Raw genomic sequence first — 18,203 nt, 5'->3', positions numbered from 1 at the left:
TGGGGGGGGGGGGGTAGTACATTATATAACCTATTGAATCTGATAAATATAGCTAGTATATCATATTAATAAGTCACATATAAAATATAAAATGGTTACAACAAAACGTCCACAAAAACAACATTTTTATATGACTCGGATTCCAAATTTATGAATTTTCAATCAAAAAATCAACAGCGATTACACCCTGTGATGTTAACGATTATTTTATTGCACAACCAATTTAGAAATGCCACTACGAAATAAAATTGATCCACATGCCGCAATGAAAGTGTATAATTTTGAATCACGCATAGATGTGTTAAACTGTCGAGCACGAACCATAAAATTATGAAACAATAATTGAGGCTACTAAAAATTTCTAGCAATATACAAATAGAAACCCCCTCTTTTGAGATAACGGACACAATGGGAGATCGATTGAACAACCCCAACCGAATTATTATCCCTGTACTTGGCCCATATCCCCAGATATTTTCAAAGTAGTTCTGCGACCCCCTTCCTATACCCTTACGGCACATGAGGCCTACTGTAAAGCTCATACAGGGGTGTGGCTTAAGTTAAGAGGGAAGGAATGTCTGATTATCATTACACATTGGTTAAAAAAACATATGGTACTTGTGTCCTTTCCGATATATTTCATTTTATCAAATAAAATATACAAATTGACAATAAAATGAAATATATCGGAAAGGACACTTGTCATCGTCTTTTTAAATTTAAAATTCGTTGCAGTAATAAATATTAAAAAACAAACTTGTTTGTGGAAAGTGGACTGTATTTCTGCTTGAGGTGCTTCTTGATGGTTGTTCTTGGATCGAAAATATTAAACATTACGACAGTTTTCAAAAGTCGAATAAATACATTACATGTATACACTGTATAGTGCACAGACTTAGCAATACTAAGATTTATATGTATACTACTATACTCCAATACACTACCTTTTAACAGTTTCAATCACTGGTTCGTGTTTTGACGTAGATAATAAAAATGTACGAAAAACGAAATCAATACATTTGTGCAGATGTACATTTTTTAATTTTCATAATTTTAGCTTTGAATACTTAAACCAATTTCAATTCCCAAAATCCTATCAATGAAAACACAAAGAAACTATGAAGAAAGGGGTCTGGTGTATTATTAGAATCTGAGATTGACAGAAATGCAGTTTATGACGGTTCGTCCCTTAAGCCATTTGTGTAAGTGAGGCTGTGTGTAGGTAAATTTGATAAGATAAGGATAGATATCAAAACATTTCAAATCAAGGTTACTTTGAACAGGTAAGAACGATTCATTTGGTCAGTCATTCGTTTATATAGTTTAATAATTCATTTATTTTATATTGTTAAGTAACCGATTTCAAACGTTTTTCAAGGGAAAAAGTTATATAAGTATGTAAATCGTGTACGATAAAGTTAGTTAACCATGAACCCCCCAAAAAATCATTTTTGAAATTGATTCGAGTAAATTTAATTGTATAGTTTTGGTAATTGACTTTGGCTCCTGTGTCTGAAAGCATTGGCGGAATTTGAAGTAAAATGTGATGGTATTTTTTTTTTTTTTGCAAATTCAAGCGGAGTGAAACAGATATCTTTAATTATCTTTCCATAGTTCTGAACAAGTAAAATTGTTTGTTCGAATTAGTCCGTATCATTCTTATATATCTTATTCAAATCTTAGAACCGAATTCTTTACTAGTATTGGCTTTAATAATCGATTACTAAATATGTCAGACTCAGACTGCACTAGTTTTCTCTTAGCTAACTTTCCTAGACAAACTGCAGTATATTCAGCTTTTATGCGCAGACAATCTATCCTGTATAAAAAATAACAATGCATATACTTATTATTACTTGTATACTAATGTTTATAAAGTGACATATAGGTCCGATGGGCCGGGTGTTTATTCATCAAGTTATTATATAATATACATGTTTCTGTATTTGTTTATAAAACACATGTCGCTGTTATAAATTATGGAACGCCTCAACTGCCTTATGTAGATAATCTTCATAATATGATGATACTTCAACATTACATGCTTATACTTTAACATTACATGATGGTACTTTAACATTACGTGCTGTTACTTCAACATTACATGCTGATACATTATTGAACTATCAGCACGTAATGTTAAAGTACCATCATGTAATGTTAAAGTATCAGCACGTAATGCTAAAGTATCAGCACGTAATGTTAAAGTATCAGCACGTAATGTTAAAGTACCATCACGTAATGTTGAAGTATCAGCATGTAATGTTAAAGTACCATCATGTAATGTTGAAGTATCAGCATGTAATGTTAAAGTACCATCATGTAATGTTGAAGTATCAGCATGTAATGTTAAAGTACCATCATGTAATGTTGGAATATCAGTATGTAATGTTGAAGTACCACCATGTAATGTTGAAGTATCATCATATTATGAAGATTACCTACATGAGGCAGTTGAGGCGTTCCATAATAAATCATTTACTTACTTTGGTGTGAGTCCCATACTCCCTCAACTAACAATGATACAGATATTGTTTTGATTATTATTACAACACTTTCATCATCCTTTAAAATTTGACCCATTCGAAAAAAAAATTATCTGAATGATTTGAGTTTTAAGTATAACAAATGAATCCATGTCTTTGATCTTGATACATATATATACGATAAAAAGATAAATGTGCATAAAATATATTTTTAACTATCTTCAGCGCTACCACCCTATGTTATAAAACAAAATAAAAATACATTTCATATTTTAAGAAAAAATACATGTAAAAATACATGCACGATAACGAAAATTTGTACAGTTGATTCTGTGGGTCATTATATTAAGATTAGCAAGTCAACAGTCGTTTTTCTGTCGCTATGACATTGACATAATTATGGATATAAATAAAAAATACCAGAATTAAACCCTTCTATTTGACGATTTTATCTTTGGCAATTTTTCGCCAATATCAAACATAATTCGGTTAATAATAAACGTAAGATCATGCGGTTAAATCCAGCTCTCTCAATGTTAACAATGGAACGTGTCGAGGGATTCTCAGAACAAAAGAGGACCATTAGATACAAGACTTTTGAGGGCCTTTGTGTGGGGAACTAGCACTGTTTTAATGCGATACTTGTTATTTTATCGAAACATTTCACCTGCTAGCTGCATCAGGGCTTATCTTTTTGATCTCCGTTTGTCGATTTGGACTTTCCTCTTACAATATTAACAGCAATTTATTTATATATTTTCATGATAAATATATTTCAAGTTATGTTTGAACTTGTATAGAATAGCGTAAAAGTGTAGTTTCATAACATTAAAACTGCATGCAGGAGATGGACATTTTCTCCCTCCTTATCTTTATCTATCCATAGCAAGATTAGGGTCGCTGTCTGTTTTAGCATGGAGCTCAAATACCGTATAAATATGCTGCTACTTATGGTTATGATGACAACGTTATCATAAGGAACGTTTAAAATTACATTTAAAACGAGTCTTTGAATTATATATTGAATTATATCTAAAAATGTGCAAGCCGAGTATATGTTGGTGTTAATGTCTATAACATCTTGAGGTTTCAGGCATATTAAAACGCTTGTCGGATCCTCATTATTTTTTAAAACTTTTTTTAATATGCTGATGTTTCTTATTAAAAATGATAACTAAACCAACTAATGGATTAACTTCATATTTAATTGAATAATTTTATTTTTACTACTACGGTAGATGTATCTTTTTTATAGGAACACATGACATTAAATAGGGAATAAAGGATGGCCTCACTAAAACAGATGTGGCTTTCGCTGACATTAATCGCCATCTTGACAAATCGACACAGAATGTGTGGAGCCTCGACTTCATTAAGTCAACAACTCTCAACAGAGGAAGGAACCACCACAGACCCCTGGGAGTCTTCGCTGATTCCCACATCCATTACACCCAGCACAAGCTCTGCAGCAACTACACAGGAACACACCACGGACATCCCCAGCACTGTGGCGTCTACACGGGACAAGACCACAGAAAGGACAAGCGCCGCGCCAGCTACATGGCAAAAGACAACTGAAATCACAATCACTGTGGCGTCTACACGGGACAAAACCGCAGAAAGCACGGACACTGTTGCAGCGTCCATAAAGCCAAGTTCGATTCTACTGAACTCCCTGTCGACCAGTCACCCAAATGTTGTCCCCGCTTCTCCCAATATGTCGTCAACTTGTCCCATTCCCAATATAAGCGGCGGTACAGCGATGGCTTCCGCAGGGGGAACAAGTGTTATCATCTCGTGTTTCTCGGGCTACAACATCCAAGGCGCCAGTGTACTGCAGTGTGTGAACGGATCGTGGAATTTTCCCGTTCCCACTTGCTTCCGAGAAAGTCATAATGATATACATACTTATGTTCACAATAAGTTAGACGTGAATGATATTGGACGTAAGAAAATATACATGAAACTTTATACATTTTCTCTGACAGAGATAGAAAAAAGAAAGAAAGAAAAAAAAAAGAAAAAAAAAAGATAGAAAAATCAAACTCAGAAAGAGGGAGGGGGGAAATTAAGAGAATAGAGATCTACAAGAAAGAGATAATTTAATGTTTGCCTTTCTGTTTTTTGCGCCTGAGAGAGAGAGAGAGAGAGAGAGAGAGAGAGAGAGAGAGAGAGAGAGAGAGAGAGAGAGAGAGAGAGAGAGAGAGAGTTGCGCCTGAGAGAGAGAGAGAGAGAGAGAGAGAGAGAGAGAGAGAGAGAGAGAGAGAGAGAGAATTTGAAATTAAAGGTGTTGTTTTTTTGTTTACAGTACCGACCTGGCTTTTATACACACTGTGCGCGGTGATAGGACTCCTTGGATTCCTGCTTCTCTGCTGTGTGCTCTACGTCTGTCTGAAAATGTGTGGGTAGGTGGGCCGTTGAGAGTATTTGAAAAACCATTGCTATATATTGCAATCGCGGATTAAGTAATTTTTCTGTGGATTTTGTTACCTTTATACCCGCATATGTCACAAAAAATATAGAACAATTTTAAAGAACTAACTATCTATTTCTTGCATCAAGACAAGTTTAAATAACGCTGGTTTCAAGTGAAATATACACAAATTGCGCAGTCTTAGCTTAAAAGCCAGGCAAATCTTGTTGATTTACAGAACCTTGTCTGAGTTGCCAGCAGTGAAATAGAAGTCACATTGCTGTTTGACACAAGAACCCAAAGTCCAAGCTCTTGTTAAAATGGCTCTTTTTCAAAGTAGTCCTGTCTTTTTCATTGCCGGCTTTTGGGCTAACACTACGCAATCTTTGCATATTTCGCTTGAAACCGCGTCATTTTAACTTATTTTGACGCAAGAAATAGATACGCTCTACTGAAAGTTCAAGTTCTTTTTAAAATAGTTCATAGAACGCATCCACCCCAAAGCAACAAACGATATGAATTATTAAAAAAGAGATGAAAATTACGAAAGTTTAGTGCTATGCCTAAAATTTTATCGTAAAGACTTCAAAATATGACAAATTAAAATAAACTGACGCCTCTAATTTTCCTTTATTAAGCTGCACAACAGAGCCAGTGTTTGGGTTCAGCCAAGTCCACCCTTACGCCCCCCGACGCTCGTGTTTCACATGCTGCCGAGAGAGCGTTAGCTATGACGAAATGGACTATGTCAGAAGGCAAAGAGGTCGAACACTCAGGAAGGACACTGAGCTCACGTTCTCGTTACCTAACGAGGTACAGTACATTAATGATTACGTCTTATAGTGTTTGTTTCATCTTGTATGGAACAAATTCCAAAGGTGCGGTGACGTTTTAAATAAATGTAAATGGAGTTATTAAATTTATCATTTAATGCTTGTCGTGCAAACAGGTAGCTGAAAGTTGCGAGCGTGCCCATTGTCCTTATGTGCGGACATCTGATTAGTAAATGAATCAATTTATTCAAGGATACTGACAAATTTTACGAAGAAATTAGAGACTGTCGGTTGTCATTGAATTGAAATATCAATTAATATCCTTTTCATGGCGACCAAATAATCGTTTACAATATTATGATCTTTCTGAACATGAAAGTCGAATTTCATTTGATTCCTGCTGATGCCAATTTCTTAAAGGTTTTGACTACAAATTAAATAATGGCCGCAGTCATTGACTATGCACAACCATTTTTAAATATTCACGTCACCTAATGATATACTTGGCCAGCGTCATATAACAATCATGTAATTCAAATCTGATCTTTTTATCAATTACGTCACATACACGTTTTTTGTTACACGTTCTTATTAGTTTTAAATAATAAACTAGATATAGTTTTACAGAATGGTCTAAGTTTTGGCAAAATCAGAAGCCAGGTGCACATGAACAGAGGTTTGTCCGTATGTAATCGTCTTAATGTTCTGTGGAGAGTGTAAATTAAATAAACTTAATGGAAATAAGATATTTGATAAATACAGGAAGTTGCATTTAATTAACAAAATGGAATACCAAAGTGAAAATGGCGTTTCCTTATTTGTCTTCGAGCAGCAAGACGCCATCATCACATTACAAGTTAAAAAAAAAAAAACATCTTCCGTCTTTACAGATGATATTTGATTTTCGCTTTTAATCTTGCGGAAGCTGTGATATTAAGTAATTAAGCAAACTGTTTGACTACCTGATATGATCTCCATTTACGCAGCCTTGAAAATTGAACTTGGTCTATTTACAAAAGAATTGGAAACGCATTTTTTTTCTGTACATGTTTTCATATTTGTGATGTATGATGCGTAAAGTGGGGACATGCAACTGGAGTTTCGTTGTTTTTTTTAATTTAGACTCTGGGTAGAAACGGACCAAGCAGACGACATCGGTCAATTAGTGACAGTGGCCTGTCATCCCAGCCACCGGAAAGTCCCGAGACGAGCCGAAAGTTACAAGTCAAAGTCCGGAGAACGAGAGCCAAAAGCATCCCGACGTGGTTACCACACAGCCATCCAAAGAGAAACAATAACACAAGCACGAATTAAAGGATAGAAAGAATGACACACGTCGACCTGCTGCGGCTGTTAAAGTTTTTAAAATAAAAAATCACACTATACGTGAATTATTATTTTTTTATTATTTTATTTAAATTGAAAACTCGATTCTAATTTCTGTATTTTTATCATACGTAGCGTGTCCTGACTAGGAAGTGAAGAAAGAATTTTATGCGGTTTTAATCATATTTAACTACTTTTACACGCCTTAACCTTACTTGAAAGTCACTGTCTTGATTTGATTAATATTACAGAATTTGCAACAATATAATGGTTCTGTTTCTTTGCATTCGTATTTTAAATTGTAGTTTACTCTTTACCGCAATGCATCCTTTACAACAATCTGATATGTCTATGATACCGGTATAAAGTGGTCAGTCATAAATTTGGTTTGTGCAATGTGTTTCAATCGGATGACCGACTTAGACTGTCAGGTGAATGCTTTTATTAAAGGGCACACTATCACAATAAGGGCCTCGGTCTTTAAAGTTTATCAAAATACCCAGTCACCTTTATGATCAGGTTCAGGCTGTTACAATAGGAGCGGTATTTGGATTGTGGATTTCCGGAGAGGAAAGTATTTTAAAAAAATCCCTTTTTAAAATTCCTTAACACCTACGACGTACAAGGGGAAGGCAGTCTTGTGGAAAAGAAGACATCGAATCTTTAATTCCCAGTAAGCGGCGCTAAATATGCGACTCCAATCCCGGAAGAGTTACTTTATGTTATTAAACCATCGACACAACGGCAATTACTCTAGAGAGCAACCACACACCACCCCGTGTATACGACACATAATGCCTAGCGTATCGCTTAGAAACTGACCACCGTGTTCCCCCGCCGTGATGACATCATTAGCCGCGGTGGCTGGGGCGCTGGGAGGTGTTTTAGCCCTGTGTCTAATCGTCATACTGGGACTGTCGCTGTATTGTCTCTGCTTAAAGAGGTTAGTGTATAAACAATGGATCCTCGTCTTCACATTTACGATCGTTGTGGATTAAATAGTAACCATATCATTCTTTCAATCATTTTACTAAATCATTTACTGTGTTGCCGTTATAATCTTTCGGTGTGGCGTTTGGCTATGTGTTTATTGGATTTATTAATCTATGTGTGAATATCACACCGTATCTCCTCATGTCTCGCTGCATAAAAAAATCACATAATAAAACCTGTTGTTGGCAATTAAAGTCTTTAGCAAAATTACATGAACTGCATTTGCAAAATCTGTTTATATTTTAACCATGATAGATTTAAGAAAATCTAAGGGTTTACTGTAAGATTCTTTAAAGTTTCCAATAAAGTTCCAATTAATCATAATTTAATAATAATTATAACACCAGTATGTACCAGTAGTGTATACATTTGATTACATGTCTCTATTTGATCACGCAGTTGACTATATTATACCTGCTTAACAAGATCGATCTATTTAGTATGGTGCTCATCCTGATTTACCTGAAGGAATAAATTGACACTTTTTAACTCATAAATTTCTTTTTATCAAGATACATAATGCATAGATGTTACTAATATTTATATAATACACATATATATTATCATGTTTAAAAAAGCATTTATTTAGTTTAAAAATGAAACGATACGAAACATTCAGAGATAAATAAAATAGCGTTGTAAATAAATCTAAATCAACGCAGGTTTGCGCTTATTATGCTCTAGATTTTCTCTATACTCTTGAGGTTTGTCTCTAGAATATAAATATTTATCATGAGTTATTGGAGTATATCTATACTGGATTTTTTTCCTGTTGTAGAAAGCAAGATAAAGACGAGATCGAAACACAACCTCACTCAGAGAGCGAATATTTTGTATGTAAACCTATACATCTTCTATTTCTTATATTGGAAAATTAAACCAAATACTTACCGTCTGTAGGAGAAAATTGAACTGAAGTTTTCATAGTTTACGTTATCAACAACAACACAAATCGTTCAACTAGAATAGGTATAATTCTGATATATAATATTTATTTAAACTGTGTCTATATAACATATTTTAACGTCTGACTCAATTTATTACCCCAGGAAGCCATCGATTTCTCAAAGATCAGAAAAAATCTACCTCAACGAAATCATGTCAGCACTGTGTCCGACTCAACATCGTCTACAAGACAGACAGTGTCAGTCGGCAAAGAAACGGGTGCTGCCAAGTCTGGATACAACAATGACATAGAAGTGACGTCATCGTACGACGGAAACGACGTGGAATATTATAACACCGCTCATACCTATGAAGGAAGTTTTAATAAGAATGTACAATGTTGTAACGTTAATAAACATGATAACAAACAATCTCAGAATGAAACGAATGTCAGCAGTATTCAAAGTTATGAGGTGAACAGTGTATCTTCTAGAATAGAAAACAGTGCACCCCAAAGGACCTTACCGAGCGACCAGACAGAGTTTACACAACGTGAAAGAAGCGATCGAGAATCCAATTCTGAGTCTCAGAGTGAAAACTATTTTGTTCTAATAAAGGAGGATAAACATAGCCACGGCGACACGATTGGCCAATCTCCAAGGGAAAGGCCCCGTGTTGAAATACCTGAAACAGAAAGGGAATATGTCGAAATAATGGGACAAGAGAGCGACGGCAACTCACACATACGTCAAGGCAGATCTATTTCTTCAACATGTCATCAGACCTCTTACGATGAAAACTCTGATATGTATTTTGTTTTAGAAAAGCAATAAAAAATATTTTCAGATGGCAATGCATTCCAAACTCATCTAATTTGGTGGAATACAAACATGCATTATTTACAAAGATTTTAGTCGTTTTCAAACAAAGCTGTGCTTAATTTTTATGTCTTGCCTTGTCTGTAGATAATTACTTTTCTATAACCTTTATATTTTTCAGTTTAAGTATATTTACCTGGAAAATGACAATAATAATCATCTTGTCCATTGAACCGTGGGTATGTAAATAGAAACGTGGTTTCTATTGTAGCAGAAAGATCTCTTCATTTATATACATTTTTTAACATTTATTTAATGAAGTATAAATATTGTCATTAAGCGTTAAAAGTGATTGTGTCCATTGTTCATCTATTTCAAATCAGCAGTAATCAACATGATACATTATAGAAAAAATCAGTGTTAAAAATATATAATGATTTATTTTTCAGAATAAACATTTTTGTTTCCTAAAAATTAATTGTATAAAGTTTGATTCGCTTATATCAGTTGAGACTTACAAAACCTCAACAATTTTTATCCATGTGTTAATGAAACTACATTATCATTATACTAGTAATTCAAACAGCATTATATTATTTAGAGACATCATACTTGGAATAAATGTAGTATTAATGTATTGCTTGGATGACATCATTTCTAGCAATATTTTTTTTCAAATAAAAATTAAAACTGTAAGATTAGAACAAGAAGAAGTATAAAATTTAATTTCAGTAAGAAAGAATTCGACAAATCTTAATCATAAAATTTATACATTTACGTCGTATTAGTTAAATATTCGACATCGCGTGATTAAAAAGCGAACTCCTTAATATCTTAAAGACATATTTAGTTTATCCAATTTTCCATTTATAGGTACAATAAATTGCCCGATGATATGGTAGGTACGACAATAATACAGAGAAAATATAAAAACAAATAACAAAAAGTATAGCAAAGAAAAATATGCTCAATCCTTTAGAGGTAATCGACCAAGGATCTAACAAATCAAATCATAAAGTTTTTTAAAAAGATGAATACAATATGATGAAAATCTCTTTGAAATATAATAGATATATAACAATAACACGCCACAATTAATCCCAGTAAGTATGAAACAATGAATTAAAGCAAGAAAAATACATCACTCAAAGTATCTACGGCAGTCTGTACTTTATTTAATATCCTTTTCAAAAGAAATTTAAAAAAGATAAAAAATTAATAGAAAAAAAAACACACATTAACTGATCATCAAAAGACGTGAGTGTTATTACCATATACAAGAATACGTTGGGATAGGAATGTGTATTTTAAGAACAGGGTTTAAAGAAAGGGTTTAATCTATGCTGCAGTTAAATTTAAGAAAACGTTCAGAATTTGAGAAGGATATGTGTATACCACACATAAGTATAACACATCTCAAAATGTTTTCAAGGGTCAGTCAATTTTCCTTGTAACCGACTAAAGCTACTCTAAAACCAATGTGCAGCGCAAGAACGTTTCTCAATAAATCGTTATCTGTGGCGGATTAGAGTCTAATGGCAGTGAAGATTACACAAACAGATGAGTTCTTTGAGTGACGATTGCTTTTTACGAAAAATAAGATTTCAGGTGACTCCAAGCCCTTGAAAAGAAACCCTTCTCTTGTTCAACTTCCTCTCGAACTACATTACGAGCATTTCTTTGTTGTATCTTAAATTTCTCCTGTGCTTTGCGTTCCATTTCCCTTCTGTCTTCTTCTTGCTTCTTTTCTAAATCCATTTTGTTTTTAAGCAATCCTTCCAGCTTTTGTTTTAATTCATCTCTTTTCATCCCCATTGATTGCGTACTCTGCACCTTTTTCTCAGAACCTTTCATTTTAGTATCCATAACATTTTCTGATTTTTCCTGTGCATGAATTGCCCGTATTATCTCTTCAAGCTGCGTTTGCGTTTCATTAAATTTATCAGTTTTCTCAACTAACTTTGATTTATACTCTTTAGCTAACTTTTTATCAATATCTTTTTGCTCTTTTTCTCGTTCAATCTTCGCTTTCTGTATGATTTCTTTCTCTCTTTTCTGGATAAGCGCTTCAGCTTCATGGTACATTTCATTGGTATAGCAATCACCTTTATTGTGTTTTATGTTTTCTGAAATCATTGACAATAACGCCGAAACTTGCGCATCTTGCTCTTCCCCTTTAAGCTTGTTATTGAAGGCAATTACTCTCCCACCACATTTCTTAAGAAACAGTTGGAGTTCACCCGGAACGGTTTTAATATGATCGGATAGACTCTTTCCTTCATCATCAAGATCATCTTTTCTTGTGAAAAGCACAATAAAATAACCGTAAATTTTGTCTCCGAAGTACTTTACAAAATGCTCTACAGTTCTCTTTTCTTCCTCGGTGTACCTTGTCAGACTAAGAACTAAAATGAAAGCATGAGGGCCAGGTGCGGTGATTCCGACACATTTGAAAATTTCCTGTTGAATCTTATTATTGCTTTGTTTTGTATCAAAGATACCAGGAGTATCAACAATAACAATCTTGCTCCCAAAACGATGAGCAAATTTCTGTGAACAACTACTAGTGACAGATGAACCAGATGTGGAGGAAGTGAACTTTTTTTCTCCAAGGATGGTATTCCCCGTAGCGCTTTTTCCTGATCCTGTTTTTCCTATGAGCACCATTCTTATTTCATTCTCCTTATTTTCACCCTCTACATCATCTGAGAAAATATAAACATAATCAAATGATTTAATTAAATGAATCTTCTATTGATGAAGACTTGTTTGGCTGCACCTATCAACCCGGACACGTACATAAAATGAAGCAATAGTAGAACAACTTTGGTACGTTAAAATTTACATATGATTTAAATATATGCCAAAATCATAATTTCACACACTTACAACCACATATTGTATACTTAAATACTAGCTATGAGAAGAAAAGCAAGATTATTGTTCCCTCTTTAGCAACTATGTTTTGAGGTACAGCGAAACAATTGATATATGAGGGCAATTAACTCGTTGTTGCCTCATTTGTAAGTAGAATTTGATTTTCCGGTGGATTCTAGCATTGTAATACTATAGTTTTTTAAAACTGTTTATCAGGCAGATCAATTTAAAACAAACATCAATCAGGCCGAAATAATTATGAGAAGACGATAGATAGGTTTAGATATGTATAGTCATAACATTTTGAATATGGAATACTTTCATACATACCTTTCTTTTTCCTGTGAACATCTGGATTTAAAGCACCCGAAGGTACATGTTTTGATATTTTTTCGAACGATCCAATAATATCCTTTACATTTCCTGTTAAACATTGAAAAACGAAATCTAATTATATTTTTATCTGACTATCAAATTAAATGAAATTTATTTTTATCGTCTTTACTAAGAAAAAGTAATACAGATAAGCTGATATAATATTCAATATGGAACTGCTTAATTAGTAAGTTAATTATGAGATATTAACTTTGCCTGCCTTTAAAACTGATCTGATGAATAGGTATGTTATGTTTAAAGTAGTTAAAAAGTTATCAAGAGTCACTATTTTAAAATGATTGAAAATATTCCGGAATTAATGTTATATATACGATAATATTTCAGGTTTGATGTAATTAAACACATCAAATACATGTACCGAGACCAAATGGGTGAAACATGACCACATTATGGTTAGCGACAACATGAGGGAAATTGATATTCCAATTTGTGAATTGAATATCAATATATTCTCTTCATTTGAAGCTTTTGCTTACCTTTTTCAACATTTTGGTTTGAACACTCTTTCTTCACGTGTTCCTCTGCTTTTTGTTTTGATTCTGTAAAATTAAATGATGTCAATTAAGTGTAGGATTTTTCAATACTTATTGTTGAATTCTGGAAGTTATTAAAAGCCCATGTTAATCAACTACAATCAGCTCATTTATTTATTGTAATGTACACACATGTTACCTATATCCTGACCTACTTATCTCATGCGAGAGTTTATAAAGTTTATTTTTGTTTCCCAATTTATATAAAATTTATTACATAAAATATGTCTAAATTATTACAGTAAATCTTTTATTTTCGTCCAATTTTAAAAACCACCAATGTGACTTAAATGAGCATCATCAAAATTAATAAAATTCATGATTAAAAATTGTGTCACCTTTTATCTTTGAGCACACAAAAGAAAATTAATAGAAAAGCAACAGGTTACATGATACAAAAAGATAATGTATATTTTTTTTTTTACCTCTTACGACCGAAAAACATACAATCATATATAAATATGATATAGTTTTCCGTCCTATCTGTCCATGGTAAATAGTCATCGAAACTATTTACTACATCATTTGGTTTCTCCCGTTTTTAATCTCGGATTAAAGTCCGATAACTCTAATTTGATTACCATCGAGAAAATCTGCATTTCCGGCAAATGAAGTTTTCATTGGTTTAATAAAATACCTATTTACGGACCATTCAGACGATAGCAAGATATTGTCTCCCTCAGCAGCCACTATTGCCCTTGGCTTCCTGAAAAAGTAGTTCTTTGGTTGACAATAAACTTGCTATCGTCTTTATTGCCAGTAAATAGGTATATAATATTTAATGACATAATACTGTACCACACAATATAATATTTTTTTCATTTAATACAGCATTTAGAAGTTTGATATCATACAATGCATAATATTAAATTACATAATTACAATATCATATGATATAATCCTCGAATGCATTGCACTTACTTTTACTGGTGTCCCCTGTTTCCAACGGTACTCTAGGTTCTGTAAAAACATTAGTCAAATATAATATGACTTAAACAAGAGTAATCAATAGTAAGTGAAGATGACTATGTAAAACCCCCAACACACAAAATCGGACAGATGTGTGGAAATGACAAGCAATTTTTATCACAAATAAATTTAAGAAATCTTAGAATTTAAAACAGATTATGAAATTGATCTTGCACTAACCATTTCTGGTGTCCCCTGCTTCCTTCTCGGTGGAGTCGTGTTCGCATCTATCCCCTGAAATTATAAGAACAATGTTTTGTTTTTTTATAGAATTCAATATTCTTAAACATATCATTTAACAAATTGTAGCTGTCTTTGACTGTACAAGGTATTTATGTATTGGACACGCTCCATATATCTTACTAGACAAGCACGATCTAGACAAATGTGTTTATAAATGGTTAAGCAAGTCTTAATTTAAAAATAAGGTATTTATGAGCACATATAATAACATTTATATCCTTTCACATACACATAAGTTTTGATAAAACACAATGACCAGCTGACGGACGAATATGTACCTCATTGCGCTCGTGAATTTTAAGACTTTTAAATAGGCAGTGGAGCTTAAGGTTGTAAGGTTGTATGTTCACAGTCTACCCCAACAGAAAAGATGCATATCTCCTAATTAACTGTTTTGCTTAGATGGAAATGATTATCTTTTAAAGGTACACGCATGTAAACATTATTTATTGGTCAATAAATTTATTGTATAAAATAATATTTTTAGTCTTAAGTAAACATATTTTAAGTTTATTTGAGACTAGATTAAATTATTTAATGTTAACTGGTAATTATTTTAATTCAGCTTATTCAATTCACTATGATAAAAATATTTCGCATTTTTCTCAAAATGTATTAATTGTCGATCAAATCAAATCGTATTATTTGTATTTTCTAATAAAAAGTCCAAAATTAGTATTTTCTAAATAAGGTGAACTTACCTCCAGCTTTAATTTCCTGTATCTTTTTGATAATCAGTAAGCGGTTTCCAAGAGGTAATTTGAGTTCTGTCAGTGCTTCTTTCAATTCCGTGTCAGACAATGACATCAACAATTTTAGCCCGAGCTCATTTTGTTTGAATAAGTTTATATAACTTTCCAGTTCCAAGCTTTGCAATAACTTTTCAATTGATTCGATTTCCATAGCTGCAAAAGCAAAAAGAAAAAAACTTAATTAAAAAAAACCGATTTTTTAAATTTTGAGAGCATAAAAATATGGAAAATATTAACATTTTTTCTCCATCTACATTATCTCGTATACCAAATTTAATAATGAGCATTTGAATTTTAAAAATATGAAATTGAGTTCCTCCATATGACACTTCTGTATGCGATAAAAATGGAAAAAGAAATGTGATAAACAATTACACAATAGTTTCTTATTGATCAAATAAATCAATTATTAGACAGTCCCAATCACCTGGACATCCTTGACTTTTTTTTTTACACAGTTAGCGTTGTATTCGGATTCCTAAGGACACGAAGCATGTATTGACATGCCCAACTTGTCAACACATACAATTTTGTCTTTTGCTAGTTGTTAAAAATCAGTGAAAGACATGCTACTAAAATCTTTTATCTTATCTCAGCAGTCTGAAATTTAACACCAATATTCTTCCGTTTCGGTGTATTTTTAAACAGCAGGTTCAAATTTAAACATTATAATGCATTTCAACGGTGTATATACCTAATTATATATTAACCTCTTAGAGTTATCGATTTAACGAACACTGTAAAACTGCAATAATACTTCTTCAGTCTTACATTGGTGCGGATAAAGCCATGGTTTTCATATGTTAATGTTAATGAGTGCAAGACTGCCTCGACATTTTTAGATCTGGGATAAGTTAATTTGCAATTTTAATCATTGAGATAACTAAAGAATTGTCATGCTTCTTTAAACTGTATGATAAATTTAACAAAATACCGACCATAAGAAGGCAGTCAGCTGTACGATTTACAAATTAAATGTACACTGTAGCTTTTCGATTTTGTGGAGCTACCATTAAACTTCGAAGTCAATAACACGCTTTTTCTATGTACAAAACACGCAATATTACGTAAGAAATTATTTAGTCCTATATTGGAGTATTTTGCTTACTTGTTGAAGTTTTGATTTCAATGACAAACAGTTATTAAAGTCTTGCAACTTAGTATCAGGGTTTCAAATCGTTAAACCTACCCCACTGTCAGACTAATTTTCAGAAAATTTAAAATTCCTGTATAGGAGTTTTATCTTTTGAAAATATCTTAAAAGATTTTTTAAAACCTGAAATGTTTGCTTAGGATAGCATGTCTTGCTTTTGATTTACATGTATACATTACATATACAGCTACAGAAATTCAACAATATTAAATAATTAAGCAATGTCTTTTTTCTTTAAGTTTGTTACATTTTTCAATTAGAATTGCCAAACTTAGTTCTTGTAAGCTTCTTTTTAACGTTTCATTATGCTGTTACCATCCATAGTGCAAAAATTAAAACCTGCATTAATTGTTAGGCGATAAAATGGCTTTGCTTCATAGAAAAATTAAGAGTTTTTCGTTGCCGTTTTTACGCTTTTGATAACTACTGCGCGTGGACTATTTCCTGCTCATTCAAAACTTAAGTTAAATCGAGAGCACAGTCGTTACAGCCTCGAACGAGCTAAACTCAGACTACTAAGTATAGTTACATTATTAGCTATTATGCATTATTCTGCATTGCTCGATACCTTCACACCGGCGAGAAAAAAAAACAAGTTAGCATTTTTGTTTTATAAACATTAAAAAGACTGGGGATAAGTCTTCGAAAAGAAAGCTCTAACTAATATATTTACAAAAATGTTCTAAAATGTATTTGAATTTTTATCTGATTATCTGCACGATTAAATAAGAAAATCAGTTGACCTACCTGTTTTTAAGGCTCTGTTTGTTAGGTCAGGTATTCAATCTCAAAGTCAATGAGCACACGTTTGCGCATGTCTTTATTTTTGTGCACTGATTATTTGGACTCGAAAAGGGTGTTTATTCAGAACGAAAAAAAACTATCATGGTAGCGTGCTTTTTAACACGATTCACTACCTGAATAATCTCATTGCTTATGATATGTCAATACACAACTGTATTGCTTTCAAACCGACAGTGAAAAAAGCTTAGTAATTGACAATTACAATGAAATGAGCAATTTGAAATTTATTTCATGTGTTTTAGAGATTCTGTATAACTGTATATTGACTATGTACAACAAAAACAAAAACCACCCCCCCCCCCCCCCCCAAAAAAAAACCCCATGATGTATCAGTTACCTAAAAGCCGTGTAAGGTTACCTGATAATCTTAAGTTAATATGATAGCAGTCTAATGGACGTTGTTAAGCATGCTACCACTGATTGCAGAGTCTATTTGGCGCTAATCGCATTACACGGCAAATGGTAGACTAAATATGTTTTCCATTAATATGTTTGAGAGAGAGAGAGAGAGAGTAACGTTTATTTACACAAGAATAACCAGAAACTAGAGCAAAGCTCGTTGCAAAGCAACGAGTGGGTCTTCCGTTAATGTTGGAATTAAAGCTGGAAGTTCCTGTTAGAAGCAGAGCTCTTAAACCAATAACAAGTGTAACTAAAATAAAAAGATGATAAAAAACGAATTATTCCTGGTACGACTTAACAAAATACGAATGATTTTAAGTACGACTTAACAAAAACCTTTCCGATTTACAGAACGACTGAACAAAAAAAATTCGAATGTG

The 18,203-nt window shown here is 32.9% G+C and overlaps 3 protein-coding genes across 4 annotated transcripts; 2 read left to right on the top strand and 1 right to left on the bottom strand.

Moving 5' to 3' along the window:
- The first annotated feature begins 3,738 nt into the window (after nt 1-3,738).
- LOC128161236 (uncharacterized) lies at nt 3,739-7,150 on the top strand. The gene is made up of 4 exons (XM_052824463.1): nt 3,739-4,432; nt 4,795-4,891; nt 5,538-5,712; nt 6,795-7,150. Exons 1-4 carry the CDS (start codon nt 3,772-3,774, stop codon nt 6,984-6,986), a joined length of 1,125 nt encoding a protein of 374 aa, XP_052680423.1. The 5' UTR covers nt 3,739-3,771; the 3' UTR covers nt 6,987-7,150.
- A 365-nt stretch (nt 7,151-7,515) lies between these two features.
- Nucleotides 7,516-10,331, top strand: LOC128161213 (uncharacterized). Its single transcript, XM_052824440.1, has 3 exons — nt 7,516-7,941; nt 8,770-8,824; nt 9,041-10,331. The coding sequence occupies exons 1-3, from the start codon at nt 7,841-7,843 to the stop codon at nt 9,707-9,709; spliced, it is 825 nt and encodes a 274-aa protein (XP_052680400.1). The 5' UTR covers nt 7,516-7,840; the 3' UTR covers nt 9,710-10,331.
- LOC128161212 (GTPase IMAP family member 4-like) lies at nt 9,946-17,480 on the bottom strand. Of its 2 annotated transcripts, none has more exons than XM_052824438.1 (7): nt 17,365-17,480; nt 15,414-15,617; nt 14,650-14,703; nt 14,422-14,460; nt 13,444-13,506; nt 12,902-12,994; nt 9,946-12,399 (listed from the first exon to the last, which is right to left on the bottom strand). In XM_052824438.1, exons 2-7 carry the CDS (start codon nt 15,613-15,615, stop codon nt 11,282-11,284), a joined length of 1,569 nt encoding a protein of 522 aa, XP_052680398.1. In that variant the 5' UTR covers nt 15,616-15,617; nt 17,365-17,480; the 3' UTR covers nt 9,946-11,281. The 2 variants fall into 2 exon arrangements, with proteins under 2 accessions (XP_052680398.1, XP_052680399.1); XM_052824439.1 differs by lacking the exon at nt 17,365-17,480 and adding an exon at nt 15,892-16,095.
- Between the last annotated feature and the right edge of the window lie 723 nt (nt 17,481-18,203).

The sequence above is a fragment of the Crassostrea angulata genome, chromosome 8 (assembly GCF_025612915.1).
Source record: "Crassostrea angulata isolate pt1a10 chromosome 8, ASM2561291v2, whole genome shotgun sequence".
Classification (NCBI taxonomy): Eukaryota; Metazoa; Mollusca; class Bivalvia; order Ostreida; family Ostreidae; genus Magallana; species Magallana angulata.
This window is presented reverse-complemented; position numbering and strand designations above follow the sequence as displayed.

Excerpts from the sequence above, each read along its gene's own strand:
- LOC128161213 (XM_052824440.1), top strand. The coding sequence starts at position 7,841 with ATGACATCATTAGCCGCGGTGGCTGGGGCGCTGGGAGGTGTTTTAGCC. Across the intron at positions 7,942-8,769 it reads TATTGTCTCTGCTTAAAGAG|AAAGCAAGATAAAGACGAGA; the intron begins GTTAGTGTATAA and ends TTCCTGTTGTAG. Across the intron at positions 8,825-9,040 it reads ACTCAGAGAGCGAATATTTT|GAAGCCATCGATTTCTCAAA; the intron begins GTATGTAAACCT and ends TTATTACCCCAG.
- LOC128161236 (XM_052824463.1), top strand. The coding sequence starts at position 3,772 with ATGGCCTCACTAAAACAGATGTGGCTTTCGCTGACATTAATCGCCATC. Across the intron at positions 4,892-5,537 it reads GTCTGTCTGAAAATGTGTGG|CTGCACAACAGAGCCAGTGT; the intron begins GTAGGTGGGCCG and ends TCCTTTATTAAG. Across the intron at positions 5,713-6,794 it reads CGTTCTCGTTACCTAACGAG|ACTCTGGGTAGAAACGGACC; the intron begins GTACAGTACATT and ends TTTTTAATTTAG.
- LOC128161212 (XM_052824438.1), bottom strand. The coding sequence starts at position 15,615 with ATGGAAATCGAATCAATTGAAAAGTTATTGCAAAGCTTGGAACTGGAA. Across the intron at positions 14,704-15,413 it reads ACAGGAAATTAAAGCTGGAG|GGGATAGATGCGAACACGAC; the intron begins GTAAGTTCACCT and ends TTATAATTTCAG. Across the intron at positions 12,400-12,901 it reads TGTTCACAGGAAAAAGAAAG|ATGATGTAGAGGGTGAAAAT; the intron begins GTATGTATGAAA and ends ATATTTTCTCAG.